The following is a 22,531-nucleotide window of genomic DNA, read 5'->3' as shown; positions in this document are numbered from 1 at the left end:
TGCTGCCGACTTAAAACTCCAGTGTAGTTCAGAATGGGTGCACTTTTTTTTTAACACTTCTCCCAAACACCGCTGTAAAGAGTGAAAGATGTTCTCTGTACCCGTTTTCATTACATCTATAGTAACTTCACAGGAAATTCTGCAAACACAGATTTTTTTAAGGGGGACTCATTCAGGCTGGGAGTCTTACAAGCCCATCCTCAGCCCACCAGCTCCGTGGCAGAGATCTCGTTTCCGACGCGCAGTTCACACAGCACAGGGCCGACCCTCTGTCATACGCTTTCTAGGTAATCCATGGCAGAGCCCTGCTGAAAGTTGCAGGGCCTGAAAGTGCTCCGTCCACCTAAAAAAACCCCCCCAAAACAACAACAACAACAAAATCCTTAGGCATCAGGCTATAAAAATGGCAGGACGTAAAGAAAAAGCTGTCCCCTTCAGCGAGTAAGGACCGCAGTGGGGGCGGCAGCCGCGTCCTCACGGCTCGGCCTCGCTACCCCAGCACAAGGCACCGTCCCCCAGGGCAGCCCCGCACGGTCACCAGGGACGCCGGGGTTCTGGGGTTACTGCAGGGCCCGCCGGGGCTGCTCCGAGGCTGCACGGCCGGCAGGGGCACAGCGCTCGCCGCGGCGTCCCCGGGCAGGCCGCTCCCGGGCCGGTGTGCACGGGCTCGCCCAGCGCTTGCCCGGTACCGCACTGTGCGTTCTCTGCGGGGCAGAGAGCACAGTCCGCCCTGTTATTGCTGGCAGCTGGGGAGCCAACAACCAGCCCGGCCCGCACGAAGGGCCAATGGCGGAGAGGGCGCGGCTACAAGAAAGCGGGGCGGGGGCAGAGACACCCCGGCGCCGAGGCCGAGAAGGGGCAGAGCGGCGGCGGCGCCATGGCGGAGCAGGGGCGGGGCGGTGCCGGAGCCGCCATGGCGGAGCAGGGGCGGGGCGCCGCGCGGGAGCTGCAGGAGCTGCAGGAGCGGCTGCGCCGTGCGCGGGAGCCCGCGGAGGTAGCCGGGCGTGTGGGGAAACGCGGCAGCTGCCGGGGAGTTACTTCTGTGCGAAATGGCTGTCACGCCCTGCCTTGTTGTTGTTCTTAGTCCAAGGAGGACTAGGCTGTTCTGAAACAACCCCTGTAGGGTGGCCAGGCTGCTCGGTAACTCGAGGAGCAGCTACGGGACACCTGAAGGGGGCAGAGATGAGCGGGGAGCGCCATCAGAGCAGGAGCTGAGGCTGCGCCTGGCGCTGGAGGGGCACAGGGGATTCCCCCTCCCTCCCCAGCCCAGGCCGTGGGGCACAGGGGACAATCCCCAGGCCAGGCCGTGGGCAGAGGGGACACCCCACACCCCAGGCCAGGCCGTGGGGCACAGGGGACAATCCCCAGGCCAGGCCGAGGGGACACCCCACACCCCAGGCCAGGCCGTGGGCAGAGAGGACACCCCACACCCCAGGCCAGGCCGTGGGGCACAGGGGACAATCCCCAGGCCAGGCCGTGGGGCACAGGGGACAATCCCCAGGCCAGGCCGAGGGGACACCCCACACCCCAGGCCAGGCCGTGGGCAGAGAGGACACCCCACACCCCTCCCCAGGCCGTGGGGCACAGGGGACACTCCCCTCCCCAGGCCGTGGGGCAGAGGGGACACTCCCCTCCCCAGGCCAGGCCGTGGGGCAGAGGGGACACTCCCCACCCCAGGCCAGGCCGTGGGGCAGAGGGGACCGAGGCACGCCCCGCTCTCTGAGCAGCAGCCGGCACTCCCGAGGAAATGGAGGCAAAGTAGCGGGTGCCAAATTGGCTCGATGTTTTATGAAATAATAAATTCTATTCGACTGAAGAAAGTGTATTCAAAGCAGTGGTATGGTTTTTGCCTGCTTTGGTTTTTTTTGTTTTTTTTTTTTTTTTTTTTTTTAATTCTTTTTTGGAGGGTCACATTCATTTTGAAAACAAAGGACGCTTTTACCTTGATGGGTTTTAAAGGCATTAAAAAAACTTGCTGCCAGTCTGTGGCTGGAGGCAAAGGGCAGCAGTAAATATGGCATTGTATTTAGTAGTTGATGAGGAGCTTAGCTATTAATCATATCTACAGTGTGTTTTCAAAGTATGTGTATGCATATAGAGGAAATACTGATTTTCATAGCCAATTATGGTTCATCATCTTCAATGCCTGTGATGTAGACAGTATCTGTCTAATCTGTGCAGGTGCTTCTTCAGAAGTTTTAATTTGCAGTTCAATGAACCTAGGATCTCTTCCTGTGCGACAGAAATGATAAGCTATTACAGTGTCTGAATTTGTACTTGGGATTAGTGTTGACATGCTTTTTGAACAAGAGTTAGCAAAGAAAAAGAAAATAAGCAGTTCTAAGAGGTAGTTAGTTTTAAATGATCCCAAACCAGTAAGTTTCAAAGCATTCTACTGAAGTGAAAAATGAGAACTCCTCTCTCTGATTTGGATTCATTACGGTAGAAGATACAATGTTTTTATGTAGCATAGCTGCAAGTAGGTGCTGCATGAAACGGAACTAATGGTGGTGCTGCAGCACTTCTGTCCCTGGTAAGAGTGTCTAGTGAAATAAAGTATTTATGGGTAACAGGGCAGGAGTGGCAGGGAAAGTGAGAAACTGATAGCTGTAAATCGGCAGTCACGAAAGGTACTCCTAACAGAAGTTGAATCTAATAAGATAAATTATGTGGTTAGTATCTTCACAGGCAAAGAGGAGAGTTCTAGAAATGTGTGAAAAGAATTACTTATTAATATTACAAGTTAATATTACAGATGTGTGTGTAGGCAAGTGTTGTTGTTCAAATACATCTGTTCCATACTAAGAATATTTGTCTTTGGAGTTTTTAATACTGCTGAAAAGCTTATGATAACCTCGCAGAACATCAATTGTCCATTTCAAAAGCTTCTTAATGTGTGAGGTTTGATGGCTACCCACAGTTTTCAGAGAACTGACAAAAAAAAAAAGAGGTATTGAACGATGCTTATGGTTCTAGGGAAGGTATGGAGAAAAAAGTACTGTGCTTATGTTAAAGGTTAGTGAAATGACCTTCATTGGTATTGGTCATAAAGGAACATCCTGAGCAGCTGCATGATATTAAGATGTAACTGATGAAGAATTAAAGGGTGGTGCCATGATCCATACCATTCAATGAGATGTTAGGTAGATATGTTCTGCCAAATTTATCTCAAATTTTATTTAGCTGACACTAATTGTCATAAATATATGCAAGTTTCAAGGCATTTGACTTGCTTCTGTACAATGCTGATTAGAGTAGCAGTGTTACAGGCCTGATATAATACATAAAACTGATTTCAGTTGCCAAAAATAAGTGCCAGATCTCTTCAGGAAACAATGTTGGGTTGTGGGTTTGTGGTGTTTTTTGGGGGTGTAGAGAGTGATTATGCATCTCTCTGTGACATGATGCTACTGAAATCTTCCTTAATTAGAAAACAGCAAGCATTATAGGGAAATGCTACACATACTGAAGTAATTTATATCAGTAAGTTTGGTCACGTGGTAGGTTACATTCATTTAAGCAACACATGTTTTACCGTGGCTCAGTGGAAAGTCACAGCTAGGAGCCATGAATATGGCTCACTCAGGATAGGAGACTGTATTTTGGAAAGCATTGACTCAGAAAATGATTTGGAGCTCTGATGTATTACCAGTTGAGCATGAAATTGCAGTAGAGTGCAGTGGCTTATGGAGTAAATGCTATCTTTGAGTAGCTTAGTAGGGCTATGTTATTATCGCTATATAGCTTTAGAGGGACAATTATGGGAATATTATGTCCTGTTCTGAGGACTGTTTTTAAAAACAACGCTGGCCAAGCTGGAAAGATAGTCAGAGGATGGCTGTAGCTCTGGCTAGCATAACCTCATGAAACTAAAGAGCCAAGGTAAAGTGTGTGATTAGTATTTACGTTTCTGTGTTGTGCAAGATAATTGGAAGAAAACTCTTTTAGTGTAATTACCAGATCATTAGATTTAGTAGCTGAAAACAAAACTAGGCAATTGTTTTAGGTGAACATCTGTGTTTGGGTATTTTTTTTTGTGTGTATTTCAGGTGGTGGTTTTTTTTGGTTGTTTTTTTTTTGGTTTTTTTTTTTTTTTTTTGTTAGTTGAGGGCATAGGGATTATTTGCTTGGGACAGAGTTGGGTTTTTTCTAAGGTGTTTTCCTCAGAGTCCTGGTGCTCTTTCAAATGAGTTGTTGAGCTCAGCCAGAAGTTATTGACTTGATGGAATTTCACAGGCTTTGTTATACAAGAGAATAAGCTAAAGAATCATAGCTCCCTAGGGCTTTGAAAGAGAAATGCAGCGATTGACCGAGGAAGGAGAGAAAACAGGAATTACTATAGAGAAGTGTTGTCTGCCCCTGAGGACAGATGGTCTGGGAACCTGTTAATGGGTTCCATCTTTCCTGAGGTTCCAGGTTCAGATAGGAAAATAAGAGGAGACTGTACAACAGTTGTATAAAGGATGATGGACCAGCCCTGGTGTAGTGGGAAATGACCAAACCCAGTGCACCTGGCAGCTGCTACCAGTTTGCTTTCTGTTTTGGCTCTGGAAAACTTTGTTTGCTTTTATGCTTCTTTCCCATTGCTCATTACCATTGATTTCTGCTTTCCGAATTCCAGCCTGCTTTCCCTTCTTCCCTGCATCTTTGCATGCTTTTGTTCCTACTGTTACCTTTGCCTTTGTCTCACACCACTCAGAGAGAGTGCCAGCTCTCAGCTTGTCCATAAGGCTTTGCTTATTTTTATTGCATGAAGCCCTAGGTTCTGATTTTTCTTGGAGTGTATTTTATGGAAAAAAACCCAATCCTAAAGGGTTTTGATCATTCTTTATAAATCAGTATTTAGGAATTATGTAAAATAGTCCAGGAATTGTATATGAAGATAGCTTTTGTTCATTTTTTTTCTGTGAAGTTTACAGTCTCTTTTGAAACTGGTAGAGTTTTTCCACAAGGATATAAATAATAGTGGGATGTGAGGTAAAATAGTCTGAAAACCAGTTGAGGGTTACATGTGCATTGTGTGTATATGGAAGGTCTTCCATAAAGAAATTACCAGATCCAGTCCAGTGAGATAAGAGTCAGATAGGCCACAAATACGATGGAAAGAAATGTTTAGAGAAAGATCCCTCAATAGTCAGTCTTTATTTTGTTTTTGAAGGCCTGCTCAGAACAGACTTCATCATTTTGCCTTATTTTATGCAATAATAATGGTATACTATGTATAGGTATCATGACAACAAGGATTGTGTTTCTAGCAACCTCTGGTTTTAGTGACAGACTGTACTGTATCTTGTGCTTTGCAGTATACCTTTCTCCAAAGCCCAATAGATGCTGGAGCTTGGACTCTCTCTCCCTCTCTCTTTGGGGCTTCCCATCAGCTGAGGCTGGTGGCTGAAGGCAAAGCCCTTTTTACCCACGATGCTTGCAATAAAACCATGTGTTTCTAGAATATCTCAGGTCTGCAGAGTTCCTTCTCCCTGCCGTCCACGGATGCTCCTACATTTGTGCTTTGTCTTTGGTAGACAAATCAGAGATCTCTAGCAAATAGGATAAATACAAAGTTTCTCTGCTGATATGGATGCTTGGCACAAATTATATTTTCTTGTTTTCTGATTGTGTCTGTGAGTTTGGCTCTAAATCCTGAGAACTCGGAGATGTGTGATTCCTACTGTCAGGCTGGATGTGGCCATTTACTTTGTCCAGTTACAGAACAGAGTCTTGTACTAGTCCTGTATGAGCAGAGCTGCTGATTCCCCTGCAGCCCGAGCTGTTCCCTGCTTCTAAGTGGTTGGTATCACTTCTAAAAATCTTATCAAGTGTGTCTGATCCATTATTTTTATTTTTTAAATGAAAGAGTGTTATTTGATTTAATTTTCCAAGTGTGATATATATATTTCAAGTAACCAAAATGAGCAGAGTGGTCTGTAATTTAGAAAACTTTGAAAGTTTTGTTTTTCATTAAAATATGTTGACTGCTTTTGAACATGCTTGTCATATAGGTACTTTTTTTGTAATTTAGCCTGTTGGTTCGAAGTAGTATGAATAGTATTTGCCTGCTTCCTGAATTTTTTCTTCTGAAATCAGCTTGGCTTTATGAGTTAACTTAGTTCAAAATCCATCAAGAGGAACTATTCAAAACCCCTATTCTCTTGATGAAAACATCCCTTAGTATTCTTCCACAAAAAGGTTTGTCTCTGGCAAAATAAATGAGATTTATTCCCAGTGGTTTGCACTGCTTCATTATTTAGACATCTTAAATATCACAATATAACGTGTTAGCAGTAGGTTACTTCCTTTTTCATTGCAAAATAAATTAAATCAATGAGGATATGTATTCTTCTAATTAAATAAAATGAACTAACTTGACACTGATCATGTCAAGCATTAGAAGCTATGTTAACATTGTGAGCAATTATTATTTTTCTTGGAGAGTGCCTTGTCTTAAAGATAAGCAGAACTTCATATGGCTTTTGTGCTGGTTCTGAAATCTTTGTGCCATTTTGTAGCTAGCTGAACTTCTTGGGACAGATTTGTTACCTCTGATCCTAGGTGTATGTTTTACCTTGTCTCACATTTTCCCAGGCTGTGAAGCATTTTTCCTGTGCTTGTCTAGACTCAGAAGCACTGTTTCAGGGTGGATGATTTACAGAACTGCCTGCCAGGCGTGTGTAGATAGAGCCCACTGAACACAATGAAAATCAGTGTCAAGTGTGGTGTTCCATTGCTCTAAAGCATTATAGGAACAGTGAAACTTAGAGCAACAATAGAGCAATCTCTGGAGTGCAATTTGTAAAATGTTTCTTTAAGCTTGCCAATCATTTTTAGTACCTCTTCCACCTCCTGCAATGCCATTTCAGAAGCAATATATAATATAATAAATGACAATTGATTGGTTATTTAAATTAATATAGCTGTTATTATTGTCAGAAGATTTCTGAGTAGTGTGTTTTGTGTTCCTGCTGTTACACTGAGAAGTGTAACGATCTGAAACACTTAACTAGTATTTCAGGCTTTGAGAAAGCCCTATGAAATGCTGTTATTTCAGTTGTATGTTAGTTCTGTAGTCTCCATAACATAGCTTCATGTGTGTGGTTGAGAGTGCTTCAGTGGCAGCACTAAATTGGGGAATGCCATTCTTAAATGATGATAGAAAGAAAAGACAGATTTGCTGTGTATGGTTAGCTGTGAGACTCCAGGGTGCTATATACCCCTTGCTGAATAAATTGGGTTATATTGCTGTTGAAATTTATACTCTGCTTGTAAATGAGATTTCATTGTTATTAAAACACTTCTCATAGGAAGATGAGCATTTTGTATGTGAAAAAATCTTTCCTGCTTTTATAGAAGTGTTGAGTTTTGTAACAGGTGCAAGCTTTGACAGTGCAAAAGAAAACAGTTATTCTAGTTTGAGCTTGTTTTGTTAAAGTTCAAATTGCAGTTATGTTTTCAAAACCTTATTTTGTGCAGTCTGGGCTCACACCAGCTCTATTGTCCTTTCTTGGCCTGGATTGATGAAGTAGGGCTGCTGACTGAGGCTTGCTGATTTTTGCTTGGTGGCTTTGTATAATGTGGCTTTTGTACTTTGCTCTGTGGCAAATGAGAGCCACTGCTACAGGATGAATAGGCATATATATGTAGCCTCTACTTCTGTGTTACTGATTTTTACTGTAATCTCTGTAGCAGTGAATTCAAACAATTTATTGGGTGCTCTGTTGTTACTGAAATTAAGGGGTTGGCAAGACCATACTGGTTCACAGCACAGACTGCAAACACTGCCCTGATGTGCAGTAAAGGAGTGCTGACATTTTCCAGGAGTTGCTGGATGCTCCTTTTAACACTATTGTGTATTTTTGAATTTAATATATGAATGAGGATGAGAAGAACAGAATAAGATTTCCAAGTATTTTTTTAGAATAAATCTAATGTTTCTTTCCAGATTATAAAAACACTTAAAGTACTACAAGGTTTGAATTTATCACTGGATATTTTAGTGGTAAGTAGTCATTAATAATACATTAAACCCGTCTGTAGTGAATTACTATGTAAATATCAAGAGTGTGCATTTGTACAAGTGGTGAACATGTTGCATTTTATAACTTTGAATTTATATCTGATTTGGTTAGATTAATTTTTCAAAAGCTGGTCATCCAGCTTACTAAATGCAGTATTATGTCAACAGTAATAATACAGAGCAGGGAACTGAGCATATAGAGGACATTTTGCTAATCAGATTGGCTTCTTTTCACTGTAAAACTGCCTTAAATCGATGCTTAAAGCAGATACGGGTGAACCATTCTTTAGGTCAATTGTCTGACTCTTCCATCTTTCATTAGCAGCTTGAAGTTTCTTGTATTTAAAGAGCAGGATTCCCTGATAAAGATTCTTGTGACTTTTATCCTCATCCAAGCTGCATCCTATCAAATTTTATATTAGATATTCACACACTGGCCTGTGAAGCTTCTAGCTGTTATAAGCAATGTGCCTGTGTTTTGAAAAGAAGAAAAATGTGGGGGTTTTGAGAGAATTCTTTGAAGAGTAAGAGGAAAAATGTAGTTCCCAAGATATTTAGATGGCCTATTCAGGTAAAGACATTTGCCTGCCTAGACACAGGCAGACTTTTACTGAAATGAAGCAATATTTATTTTGTTTTCCAATAAAAACACATAATATCATATTGCATTTGGTTGCTTAAAATGACAAAGGATTTCTGTAGATGATTCATGTTCCCAGAAATTTTGCATGCTTTATAATGGGACAGACTTTGATGGAAGCCTTCAAGTCAAATAGAGGAAAGTGATGTCTTACAGTGGAGGGTTCCACATATTTTTAATGCATTTGAAGAACATAAATAGCTTTATGAAGTAGTCCCACCAGATTTCTTCCATCTGTTTGCCATAACTGACTTACTAAATCAGGTTGCTCAAATTATATATAAGCTAAATATATTTGAAGTGAATTTAAGGAAGCCCTTTCTAGAGGCTGAGCTGATTATGTGGGAGTAACGTGTGTAGCTCAGACTTCACAGGAGTATAATTTCACCAGCTAGCAAGAGCATTCACAGGTTGCAGTGAACCCACTGAATTCCATATTTTGCGTGCATCTTAAAAGTGAGTGTTTGTGAATCAGAAGTGCTTGCTGATAATACAGGATTAAAATCACCTATGATTCTACAAACACTCCAAGTCTGCAAGACATTTTTGCTTAACCAAAACACTAGAGTGAGACTTGAAGACACAATGATATAGTGAAAATAACTCTGCTGCTCTGACCCCTCAACCTTGTACTACTGGTTGAGATGTAGTTTATATTACACGGTGCCCAACATATATGCTCTCTAATATGCTCAAATGTACTTCATAAGCCTAAAGGAAATCTGAATTGAGGCATTTTGTGGGCTTAAGCATTTGAGGGAAGTGAAATTTCTGAAATATGTACATTTAATGGAGGAAAACTACTTATTTTAGTTTTATGAATTAAACCTGCATTTTGTTCCCCATATTTGGTTATAAATAACTACTTCCTTCAATTCCATTTGCAGTATAGAGGGCGCTTATTCTTTGGCTGCCATAGGACTGCCTTGAATACTAGTCTAATGCTGTTTGTAGCAGTTTTAGAGGGTTGTTTTTTTTTTTTTTTTTTTTTTTTTGGAATAAGAGTTGTGCTTTATTCTGCCCATCTTTCTTGCACTATTTTCAACAGGAAACTGGCATAGAAAAAACAGTTAACAGTTTTAGGGAACATGCCACTGCTGGGAAGGTAGCTAAAAGTCTGTTAAAACAATGGAAAAAACTTATTTCTCCAGAAAGTAAAAGGTAGGTGTGAACTTTTTTCCTTAAAGTTAATTATACTGTAGTGTAATTTTAAAATGCACATTGGAAACTTAGGAAGGTGTTTGGAATGAAAAATATACATTGAATTAGAATGTGAATTGAATGCAAGAGTGAGAATGCAGTTGTGAAATATGAGGAAAACAATCAAACCATTATGGGTTGGCTGGCCAGTCATCACGCTGACTTCAGCTGCTTCCTGTGACTGGCACAAGTGCTTAGGTCCCAGCTGGTGTAAATGGGACTAAGCCATGATGGGCACTGCTCAGCACTTCAGGAAATTGGGAAACTTGCTCTTTTCTCCCAGAGGTGGTGGTTAAATAAGGCAGCTCTCCAGTGATGTGGGTTGTATAGAGGTTTTTCTTGTAATGTTCTTGCAGGCTGAGAGGGGCTTCCAGCACTAGAGGAGGGACAGTGGAGAGATACAGTTTCTTGTGAGACTGAAGCAGCCACCACTGCCATGGCCCAGCCAGCTCTGCTTTAGGTGTTTTGCAGAGTTCAAACAGTTCCAGACAGTTGAGCTGAGAAAACCAAAGGAATAATTTGACTAAATAGTGCACTTTAAATGTGAAGTTGTTCAAACAGCAGGAAAGTAAAATAACAGAACCTGTGATAAGCAAATCATAAAGGCTGACCTGTTAATCTGTATCACCTACAGAGTGTGTTGTAAATTTTTGTCTCCTAGTTATTTCAAGCACCATGTCTTTGTTATAAAGCTTGCAGGGAAGTGTTGTGAAAAGTGGTATCCAGCATGTTATAAGCAGATAGTACTGCCAGGTTTGTTTTCCTCTCAGGGTTTTGTCCCTACTCTCCACTTGTTTTGCTATCAATTCTTGTTTCTATTTAGTGGTGCTGGACCCAAGAGCTCTGTGGTTCTGTACTGATAATGGAAGAAAGAACATAGTGCAGAACTAAATTCTGGGTTTTGTGAAACTATGACACATGGTGTGATTTTTATGCTTTTAGTTTTATTAATATTGGAAAAACAGATTGCTTAAGAATTTAGCATCAGCTGCAGAATGGGATGTAATTTTTTTATTGTTGCAGTGATCCTAGGGGAAGAAAAAAAAATGAAAAAGAAAAACCTGAGATGAAATCTTCTGTTTCCAAGGAGATTAAGCCTTTAGAGAAATCTGAAACATCTGTACTGGCCTTTAGAAGTTCCAACAGTTCTCCCATTTCTACAAAGTTGAATAAAGAATATATTTGTAGTGGAAAGACCCATCAAAGTACAAATTCTGAGTCTCCAAAAGAATGTGATAATAAAGAATGTAACAGCAGTGGTTCTAAGCATGCTTCCCAGGGTACCAATTCTCAGGCTAAAGAAAGTGAGTTCAAAGAGAGCATCTCCACAGAGAGCAAGAAAATTTCAGAAAAGCAGCATTCCTCTGCAGCCAATGAAGGCTTATTACCCCTGAAGGAGAAGCCTAGTAAGGATGCTTCCAAACAGAGAAATCCTAAATGTGTGAAGAAACCAAAACAAAATCTTGTCATGAAAGACCAAGCCAAATCATTTAGTGATGAGGAATTTGAACCCCCTACCATGTCTTTTGAATCTTATCTTACTTATGATGAGGTTACCAACAAAAGAAAGAGAAAGGTTTACTCTACAGGTGCACGGCCAAAAAAGTGCAATGAACAGAAGACTTCAAAACTTTCTCAGGCAAAAGAGGGAGTTGAAGATGTAAAAAAATGTGAGAGTGATCAATCAGAAACTCCCAGGAAAAAGGTAAACCACTACAGGATCGAGATAACAGCAGATAAACTGCAGACAAACAAATGCTTTGGACTTATACTTTCAGTTAAATTTATCTGTATTTATTTTAAGGAACAGATTGCAGGACTCTGATATATCAGTTGCATTGCAATTGCCAATATTTACAATAATGGGGTAAAAAAAAAAGAGATACAGTTTGAAATTGAATTACTTTTTTAGCCTTATTTCCAACGTTACAGTAGTGTTTGGTCCTTACCAACTAATCTGCATTTGACTTGCAAAATATAAAGGCAGTTACCTTTGGAAAGACGTCCACATTTTTTCTTTTTTGACCATCCTGATCTGTTGCTGCTGCAGCTCTTTTATGTATAGAACAGTCCTTTTGTCAGATGCTGTGGCACTTCAACAGTGAATGTTAAGGTTTGCAGTGGAACTGAACATTCCTTAAAAGCATTGAAGTAAACCACAGTATTGCATATAAAACTAGATTATATATATTCTTAATCTGAGCTGTCCTAGTCACTTCAAGTGCAAAAAGTTTAAATAGCTCCTCTGAGAAAATATGTATGCAAAAATGTGTATTAATTAGACCTTTTAAATGAAGACCTTTTGTGCGCTGAAAATTAGAGTTATCTTCAGATTTATATCTTCACCGTGATGTGAAAGCTTCAGGCTTTTTTTATTATGGAAGGTCTGCAATCTGAATGTGGTATCATCTGTCCCAGACGGGGAAATACTAATGTAGAGGCTTATGTATGATACTCTAACATAAACAGTTTGAGGAAAAAACCTTTGATATTCAAGCAGTTGTGAAAAGTTACTATAGATACTTAAATGAAGTGCAGGGAATGCAGGTTTTGGGCTGTAAGTGCCTGACTTGCAGTTGGAGGACACCTGAGACCCAATTTAGATGTTGCACCTGATCTATTTGTAGGGATCCATATTTAACAGGCTGCTGCATCTTTAAATCCCTTTTTAGGAGATTAGCTGTGAATGTTTTAGGCTAAATGGCTTACTGAGTGTGATCTAGGAGACTTGATAGGACCAGGTATAAAGCTGTTTTTTGTCTTTTAGAATTATGCTTTTGTTATCTTGCAGTTTTGCCTCATTCACTGCATGCCTCAATAGTGATTTATTTTTATTTAGCTCTACATATTTACTCTGTTCTTTAATCTTTCTATGTGCTAATTGCAGATGTCCCACCAAGTTCCTTTTGTGGTATAGTCTTGGTAAGTGGAGTATGAAAGGATATACTGAAAAGTAATCCTTTGAGTAAATTTTAGTGTAGAAAAGCAAGAATTCTAGTTATCCTAGTTGATTTTGGGATTTGCATAAATGTTTGGGGGTTTATTGTAGCTTATTTTAAGCTTGGTTAACCTCAAATTTATAATAATGAAGCAATCTTTCCTTTACTGTGCACAGGCCAAAGTGGTATCCCTCCAAGAGCTTCTTAATACTCCACTACCTAAAACTCTGCCAGGCCTCTCAGAATTATTTCCCCCGTGTACTGCAGACTTTACAGGTAAGTAATATACAAGGCTGATAAATGTGAAATAGTGCAGGTTTTTACAGCTCTGTGTAGAAATGTTTTATCCTCTTTTCCAATAAGCTGTATTAGCTCATGAGTCTATGGCAAAGAAGGGCTTCACTTTCTCATTTGTAGAAATCTTGTTGAAGCTGGTGGGAGTTACAAGGCCTTCCTTCGTATGGCTTGCTGAGTAAAGGAATACTGAAGAAGGTTACCACAGACTTGGAGAAGGCATAAATCAAGTAGCAGTTCTACTGGCTCTATTTATCTTTACTCATTTCTATACCTTAGAGCAGGCAAAGTCTTATAGGTAGGTGACATAAAATACCAGTGGTTGCCCTGGCAGCTCTTCTGATGTTTCAGTGGTTTCCTACCACTGGGATCTTGAAACATTGCTGCTATTGTAGTTCCTGGCATCTCTAAGATAACTCGGGAGGATTAGTTCTGTACATGGGTAACAGAACAATCCAGGTATGAATACAGCTCATGTATTCATAGTGGTGATAAAAATACAAGACTGGTTTGAGTTGGTGCAGCTCACTTGCACTGTACATGTTGGAGTTAGATGATGGTGAATGGGCTTTTGCAATTTACAATACGTGCAAGGGTCCTATGCTGAAATGCAGTAACTTCGTATTAAGAAAATACTTTGTATATGTAAGTAAAGGTAATATATGTTTATCTCAGAGCTGAATGTTTAAAGCATTGTGAAACCTGCCTGATGTTTTGCTTGCAGTGTCCACAGTCCCTGTTGTAGAAGCACCCCAGCAAGTCAATGATACAGTTCAATTCACAGGACAGAGAATGAACTCTAAAATGCAGGTGTACTCTGGCTCTAAGGCAGTCTGCCTTTCCAAGATGCTCACACTGTATGAGCAGTGTGTCCGCATGCTTCACAACAATATTGACTGTGAGTATTGCAGGGGATTTGTAGCACTTCTGGCTCTAAGGGGATGAGATTTTTTTTTCCTCTCTGCCAACCAGTGGCACCCTAAAATATATTGTCCCTCCCTACTAATGGTGACTTGGTTGAAAGCCACTTGCAGAAATGGATTGATGGCTGTACTAAATGTAGCTTTATTTTGAAAGTTTACAATTTTTAAAGGTTTGAGTTTACTTAAAATAATATCCTATAAATGACAGGCTAAAAATTCAGTGCCTGCCCTCCATGTTTGTTGTGATCAAGACATTCTTTTCTTCCTTGCATAGGCGGAGGAGGAAGTGATGCATATCAGTAAAGATCTGGCAATGACTATTTAAAGATGCTTTATCCATCTTCAAGTATAACTGCTAGTCAGTATGGAACTGCTGATTTATAAGTATTTTCATAGCCTGACATGGGATGTTGTGTTAGTGCTTGCTAAAATTGTGGTTTTATTTTTAAACTGTCTGAGGGGTGTTACCCATTGAGTAAAATAAGTGAGATACTGAAAGTACTGTCCTCTTTTGTAGTGCTACAAGAAGCAGGAGGTGTGCCCTTTGAAATTCTTGAGCCTGTGCTAACACGTTGCACACCAGAGCAGTTGTTTCGAATAGAGAAATATAATATGGTAAATTCTGCCTTGTTAAATTTGGGGAACCAGAGTTCCACAACTCCACGGGCTGCACTGGTTTTCTGTCTTGCATATTAATTTCTTTGAATTCTGCTGTCATTATCAAGTCTCCCTTTCTAAAGTTTAAAACATTCAAGAGAATTACTACTGATGACTAAGTGAAAGACAGGGTGTGTAGAAGAGTATTTCTGTTTCTAAAAATAAGAAAGAAAAAAAGATGACCATAGTATTTACCACTGAAATAGCTGGGAAAGTCAGAACCAACTGTTTTTAAGTTAGAGTATTAAGCCTGCAAAGCGTATCGGTCAGGAAGTAGCTGGGGTGCGATTTCATGCGTGTGGTAGATTTCTTATCTACACTGTTAGGGCTTGAGCTCCATGTTGCACTTGGACATTGATGTTCTGAGTGTGCAGTCCTTCCTAGGGCAAGTTAGCCTTTCTTCTGTGTGCTTCAAGTTGAGAGCTGGAGTGGCCTGAGCCTGTGCTGTAAACACAAGTCTAGCCTGTAAGCATGGCTCACTGACTCCAGCTCTGTTGCTTGAAGCTGTGTGATTTCCAGGCTGTAGTCAGTGTCCCTGCATGGTATTGCCACAGTGTCGGTACCTCTGTCAGCACAGTGGTGGGATTTGGTCTGTACCTTCTGCCAAAGATTTGGGTTGTGTCTGTAGGCTCAGAAAACAGGTACTCTTGAAAATAATATTTTAAAATCTCTGATTTAAGATATCTTGTGTTCAAGTTAGATGTTTATAAAAGAGACTGACCACTTGTGGAAGAAACATTGCCAAAGAGATTTTAAAGGTGAGAGCCTTCTGGAATACGAGTCTTGGCGTGAAATGTACTGGAGAATGTTTAATCAGAGAGAAGAAAAACTGAAGATCCTTACAAAAGTTATTCTTTCAGCTCAGTCTGAGAAACCAAAAGGTAAAAACTCTGGTTAGCTCTTCCACTTACAGAACCAAATCTCGTCTACTGTTCTTGGCAATATGTTTGATTTAGTGATTTGTTTGTGGTGAGTACTAATGCTGTACTTCCAGGAGAAATCATCAAGAATGAACACTGTTACTCTTAAATTAAAATTTGCTTAAAAAATAAACACAAGCATTAATATAATATGTTGGTGTATCCTGCAAATATTATGCATTAGACAAATCTTACCTTACTGCTTGGACTAAGGATTCTAAGCAGCAATGCAAAGGGTTTTGGACATAAAGGACATGAAAAACCATGCATTCTCTATTCCTTGCTTCTATATTAGGCAGGCAAGTAAAAATGGCTTATGTGGCTGGTGCAGCAAAACCACCCAGGAGCATTTGCCGACAGCAAGAAATCCATGGGACAGCAGGACCTGTCATCCAGCTTCATCCCAAGTACAAGTAAGTGCTATGTACTATGCTTTTAGCTTGTGTTTGTGTCTTTGTCAATTCATAATCATGCTTGCAAAATAATTTAAAGGTCTAAGTAACTCTATTTACTTTCCCTTTTTTAAGACGCTAGTGGCTAGAAACAAACTTGCCTTGTGTACTTACTCCTCATGTCACGTTTCTCAAAAGTGCCAGCGAATTCACTCTCCCAGCTGGAGTGTAAGTGGACGCTGTTTCTTTTCTCCAGATTGCAGTAAAGCCTCTTGGCATCCTGCGGCAATTCCATTGTTGATGTTTTGGGTCTATAAACCTGCCTAGTAGCCTCACATGTTCTCCTGCTTTGATAAAATCCCAGTCAGCTGCCTGGTGTGATACAGAATGAACTGCAGGAACTTCTAATACTTTTTTTTTTTGTCTCCTGTGAATTTCAGAAGCTTAGTCAAACACTTGCTGCTCGAGGTGGTTGTAAGTGTGGGTTAGGAAGGGCAACCTGAATGTAAGAATTTTCTTAAACTCAGCTCTTACACTGGATAAATTTTCATAACTGTGCTTTTAGCTGGTGAGATCTGGAAGGTTCTTTCCATACTGTTGCTATTTCCAGGGAAAAGATAGTCCCTTACCAAGGCAGTAGCTTAAGGCACTTTGAGTTGCACTTCTGCTTTCAGCTGCTCTGTGGGAGGTTGATTCTGTATTGTGACAGACCTGCCTTTCCAGTTTAGGTGCTTCAAGCCCAGTAGCATACAAGTATGTATGTCCTTTGTGCTCCAGTAATCTCTGGACCAGTAGCTGAATGATGTAGACCAAGCTTTGCATTTATTTTTTTTCAGACATGAAAGAAACTGTAAGAGGGTCATTGATTTGCCTTCTTGAGAACCAAAGGGTTTGTTTAGGCACAATGGGTTGGTTTTTTAAGCTGCAGAATCTTTAGAGAAGCTGGTCCTGCAGGAGCTAAAAAAATCCTAAGGATTTGCATGCTGACATGCATATCCTTAACAGGCTGCTATTCTCAGTCAGCGTGAAGTGGTACCAAGTGCTGGTAGAATCCTCAGTGACTGCTTCTGAGCAGTACAAGGCTGGTCAGGTTTGGTGACATTGTGCTGACACTCTATTGCTATGTTGGGCTAATGGTCTTTAGCATGAGGCATCAGCTCTGTGTATGTATCTGCCTCAGTCCTGTCTTGTTGATTGAGGATTCCAACATGATGTTTAATTAGTTATTGTGCCTTTTGCTAACCAGTTAGAGGTTTTGTTTTTAAACATTTGCCCTCGTTTTCTGTCAATGAGCTAGTTAGCAGTTCAGCTGTGTTCAAAGAGAAAAATAAACACAAGGTGCAAACTAGAGTGCAGGGCATTATGAATCACAGTGGTATTGCTGGCCATTTTGATTTGTCATAAACTCTGGTAATTTAATTTTAAAGACTAATAAGTGACATGAAACCTTATAAATGTAATATTTGTTCAAGACTTAAAATGAAAAAGATGGTCCTCTGTGATCAGTTCTTGAATTATCCTATGACTTTGAAATGTATAAAGTCTCTTAAATGTGTGCAATCAGGCTGTTGGTTTAGGGTTTTTTTTGTTGGTTTTTTTTTTTTTTTCAGAATCAGCCAAAGCAAATAGTAACTTGATATTAAATGTTAACTTTTTTCCTTCTTGCATGTTTTAAAAGAATAGGGATTCCAGAAATGAGAGACAGAAATAACACATTATCAAATCTGATCCCTCCTGGCAGCTCTAGAAGTTCTAGCTCAGGTGTCATGATTCAAGATGGAAAGAAGTCTGCCAAAAGTAAGTGGCATTTCCTAAGATGATCAATTTAATTGTTTTAACTTTCTGCCCAGTTATATTATAGTGCATAATATTATACCAATACCATTTTAAGTTGCTCATAGCTGTAATCCTAACTGGTCTCTTTGTTTTGTTTTTATTGAAGAAATTGCACCAATCATGAAGAAAACTTTGAAAGCACTGAGAAGTAGAGTTGGACAATGATAAAATGAGATAAAATGTGTATTTGAAGCTTATTTGATGTGACTGTGTGTATATTATGCCACAGTGAATGAAGTTAATGTTCATGTAAGCACTGTTCAATTTGCTTTAGTTAAAATAGTTGCATGGGTGAATAATTAGCAATAAATACTGAAACCTCCGAGTCCTTTCATGCTGCTGCCTTCTTACTCGAACTGAAATAAGGTCAGTACACACTAATGACAAATCAGTTTATATGAACCTTTATAGGTGAAGTATTTATGAGTTTAAGCTGGTAAAGCTTGGTTAAGCTGATCCGGGGCACAAGTTTTTGTTAGGAATGGCTGAGGGAATGGGGGTGGCTTAGTCTGGAGAAAAAGAATCTGGGGGGGAGACCTTATTGTTCTGTACAGGTACCTGAAAGGAGATTGTACATGGGTTTGGGTTGATCTCCTAAGTTACAGGACAAGAGAAAATGGCCTCAAGTTTCACCAGTGAAAGTTCAGATTAGGTGTTAGGAAAAAATTCTTCACTGAAACGGTTGTAATCATTGGAACAGGCTGCCCAGGGGAGTGCCTGTGTTGTCATCCCTAGACGTATTTAAAAGATGGGTAGATGTGGCATTCAGATCAGAGTGCTGGATTAACAGTTGGACATTGATCTTCAAGATCTTTTCCAACCCAAAGAATTCTGTGATTCTATGATTGTAAGTGTGAAGATAAAAGAAAATGTGGACTATACTCTGATCTGCTGCTCTCAGTCTGTCATGAAGAGATCTAGCTCACAACCTCACTGCTAGTTGTCATAAAGTAAAGAACCTATTTGATCTTGGATAGCTGTCGTTTCAAGAGTTAGGGACTACTGCAGTTTGGGATTGGTCTATGAATGGGTTTAGTTTTAGAAATGAGATGTCTTTGTAGTTTCTTCTTCTAAACCAGTTCATTTGCATGAATTGTAAGCCTGACTTTGCCTTGAAGGCATGGCTTAGAAATGGAGGAACTCTATCAATTGCACTCAGTAGTTGCAAGTAGGTCTTATTTCTTCCTTTGGACTTCCATGGGATTTGGCATCTTAGAACTCACAAAGCACCAGGGTAAGGCTGTAATGAAATCTTTGAGTTGATGTGTCTTACTCAAAACACCTTGTGTGAATTTCCTCACCATTCTGTATGTTAGGTTTTACATGTAGTTTACAAAAATACTGCTACTAAAAATGGCTTTTTCAGCCATTAACATAGTCACCCATACATAACAGCTTGTGCAAATGCCCTGTTTATACAGGGATTTGATGTCAGCAGGTGTGCTGCTGTGTTGTGTTTTTTCTCCATGCATTATAATTGCACTAAAAAGAATGGAAGTTGAAAACATGCATGTTGAACTGGAAATGCTGGGGGAAGCTTTTGCTGTTTCTGTAATCAAAACAAACATTAACTAGTAAAAGAGGTAATGCAGCATCTGTCATACATACCTGAACAGTTCATCCCCAAATCATTCTTTACAAGACTTAAATCTGGCTGAATGACCAATGTACCACTCTTTGTTGCTAATCAGTTGGTGGCAGAAGCTCAATACAGCTGAAGGTTTCTATCAAGAGTGGTATCTTTTTGTGTAAGAAAAGACAAAGTCGTTGATTTGGCTCTGGCATTTGAGAACACAGATGCAGCCATCCAGAACAGATATAGATGATGGGAATATCCACTTTGGAGTCTGAAGGATAAATAGTTGTTTTAACTAATAGACTTCCATTGTTGATTGGCAATAACTTTTCCTATCCTTGACAATGGTAGCAGCGTTATGTGGAGGGCAAATTTGACTTCAGGATTAGGTGGCTTTCATTTCCTCTTTTCACTTTCTCTCACTTCAAAGGCTCTAGATATAGCTGTGATGAGAGAATGCAGAGGATGCTCATGGGATCAGATTGTCATCCTGACCATTTCTGATTTAGAAAATACAGTAGACAAGCAAATCTCTTTATTGTAAAGTAGTTGGTGCTACACATACTTTAGGCTAGAGTTTTTCTTTTGCTTGTGCTATGGACTAATGCCTACCTAAGGCTGCAGTATGCTGGGGTGCTCTGGGAATGCATCTTTGTGAGGAATCTTGTTTTTGTGCTTTGACACTGCTTGATGATACAACAAATCAATCATGGAGGCAAATTCAAAGCTGACTTCAAAAGCATAGCCTTTTAATCTGGACTAGAACACTAATGTAGATGCTTCTGCAGTCTCCTGCCTTCCATTCCTACGTAGGGTTACTCCAGTATAGAGGAATTATTGCTAGATATGTATTCCTGGCATCTGACATACCTAACAGTACACATGGTTTTGGAGTATATTGGCCTGAGGCAGATGACTTTCCTTCTGGTGGATGGGTGAAAGATGTTTGGTTGTTTTTGTTGCATGTTCCCCAGCCTGGCTGCCACATGTCATCAGAGGAGATCTCTGATCCTTCTTGAATAAGGGACTGTTTTCACAGAAAGACTGAATGTTACAAGTGCGCAATGGTGTTCCCTTCCCTAAAAATGCATTGCAGCTCCTAGTCCTCCTGCAGTATCTCTGGAATGTTTTATCCCAGCAGCATAATGCTTTTCCCTCCAGGTGATAAGCAATTTCCATATTAATTTCTGAAACATTAAATAAGTAATGGGAGAAAAATATGGGCACAAAAGGAACATCCTGCTGCAGAGAAGACCACAAATGTGTAATATTTCTTCTTGAGCTTTTTTCTTCTTTCAAGCATAAAAACCACTTTCCACTTCCCGACAATGTTTGTTTCATAGCATTCAGGAACGTTTTCCATCCTGTTAGTGGTTGGGCCCAAGAAGAAAGCTTGGCCTGACAGCTATACCACTTAAAAAAGGAGGATGTGTGATGTTGCCATCTAAACAGTCCCTGTGGTAGGAGAAGGAAAACAGTTTTGAGGTGAAGTGTTCAATCTTATGAGATCCTGCTCAGAAGGCATGTGAATTTCCAGGAGCTAAGCCATTCTTGGGGACCTTGTAGGCGTTTAAATGTTAGCTTAAGTCCTAAGCCAAGGCCAGAATCGGGTGTAGGGTTTGGCATGATCCGTCTGGAAGAATTTGTAGACATCAGTGCAGTGCCCCATGCATGCTGTTGTCAGTTGTTGCTGTTCAGGGGTCAGTATCTGAGCTGCTGCTAAAGTGAGGCATAGCTGGGATCCCTGTGAGCAGGAAGGTTACAGCTCTGAGCATGATGCCATTGGCTGTGTGGTACCTGGGGATGTCTGAGGATTTCTGGTAGTCATAGGAGATAACCTCAGCAGAGAGAAAAGAAATCCCCTCACACAGTGCAGATCTCAGGCTTGCCATCTGAAAGCTTGGCAAAATGTCTGTGCCAAGGTTTAGTGGGGTTGAAAAATGTTGATGCACTGATGGATAAGAAGACTATCCTCTATATACTGCTTTTAGGGGAAAAAATAACCCTTTGAAAAAAATACCATTTGAAAAAAACCCAAATCACCCAGTGAGAGTTGCCTCATTCTTTTATTTATTTCCTTTCCCTGTCCTTCCTGTAAAGACAGGAGAGGTTTTTGAGTCAGTGATTGAAGGCCTTGGTTAAACAGCTTACTATCTTCCCCTTTCAGCCACCTCCACCATTGAACAGAGGTAAAATTTATCAAGATTGTTTTCCTGCAGTTGTAACTAGTTACTGCCAGTGGAGGAACAAGTCTCTCCTGGGTGACCACATTGTTAGAAATGATCTTGGGCTTGTTTATTCACAGGACAAATGTACTGTGATTTTTTTTTTTTCTCACTAATTTCCATATGAGCAATTCTCCCTCTAGCCCCCAAAACATTTCCTTTATGATCTGCTGAATCAGTTGAAGGGGAAAAAGAATGGTGTTGGATTCTTCTGATCAATCATACTTGATCCAGTGTAGGGGCTGGGTTCGGCATTTTTTGGTGTGAGTATTTGCCTTTGGTTCTCAAAAGTCTCTGTTTTGGGTACCATTGTTTAGCAGTGAAACCTTTCAGGAAAGTGATGGAATCACTCTGCAGTTGTGCTGCTTGACATGAGAATGGGAACAGGTTGTTCTTCCTGCTTAATGGAAGTGATGTGCAATCTATCTGCCTCCTCTCTTACAAATTCTAGTAAACATTTTTTTATGTGCTTTATTCAATTTTCTGTTTTGAACACATGAATTGCATCCTAATACAGCTGTTGTGTCTTCTCCCTCTCTAAAGTTTTTCATAGAGCTGAATTATGTTTTATTCTGTGGTACAGAATTCTTTGTACAGAATTCCTTTGATTACGTGTCTTGGGTTGTTTTTAAAACTTCAACCCTAATTGTTAGCAAAAAAGGGGCTCTGTGACTACACACATATTATAGAGGCAGAATTGCAGGCTTTTCAAAAGATAAATATAATTTGTAGAGAGTTTGGATCTAAAACAACAAAAAAGCAGATGAAAAACAAGCATTCCCAAATGTGTAAAGGAATGTACTATCCCAGAAGACTTGAGGAGATTGTTTCCACAGATGGACATACCAAGTCCAACTCTCTGATGGCCTGGAGATGAAACATCCTGGAATCTGAGGTCTAACAGTCCTGTGCATTTTA

General features: G+C 40.3%; 1 protein-coding gene across 2 annotated transcripts in view; it reads left to right on the top strand.

The window, feature by feature from the left end:
- Nucleotides 1–913: 913 nt before the first annotated feature.
- Nucleotides 914–22,531, top strand: part of LOC310907575 (elongin-A-like) — a gene marked incomplete at its 5' end in the record, with an annotated part of 35,357 nt that continues 13,739 nt past the window's right edge. Inside the window, 11 exons of one of the 2 annotated variants that reach the window (XR_014589654.1) lie at nucleotides 914–994; nucleotides 7,937–7,993; nucleotides 9,700–9,812; nucleotides 10,875–11,556; nucleotides 12,967–13,066; nucleotides 13,809–13,982; nucleotides 14,525–14,622; nucleotides 15,365–15,545; nucleotides 15,880–15,997; nucleotides 17,655–17,773; nucleotides 17,919–18,061. Coding sequence is in view for 1 of the 2 variants with exons in the window: in XM_083857858.1 (XP_083713984.1) it covers nucleotides 914–994; nucleotides 7,937–7,993; nucleotides 9,700–9,812; nucleotides 10,875–11,556; nucleotides 12,967–13,066; nucleotides 13,809–13,982; nucleotides 14,525–14,622; nucleotides 15,365–15,545; nucleotides 15,880–15,997; nucleotides 17,655–17,773; nucleotides 17,919–17,977 (1,782 nt within the window). Of the gene's footprint in view, nucleotides 995–7,936; nucleotides 7,994–9,699; nucleotides 9,813–10,874; nucleotides 11,557–12,966; nucleotides 13,067–13,808; nucleotides 13,983–14,524; nucleotides 14,623–15,364; nucleotides 15,546–15,879; nucleotides 15,998–17,654; nucleotides 17,774–17,918; nucleotides 18,126–22,531 lie in introns of those variants that run through there. The other variant, XM_083857858.1, reaches the window with a different exon arrangement.

Source organism: Zosterops lateralis (assembly GCF_965231275.1).
Source record: "Zosterops lateralis genome assembly, chromosome: 3".
Lineage (NCBI taxonomy): Eukaryota > Metazoa > Chordata > Aves > Passeriformes > Zosteropidae > Zosterops > Zosterops lateralis.
Note: the sequence above shows the minus strand (reverse complement) of the source record. Positions and strands in the feature narration are given on the sequence as shown.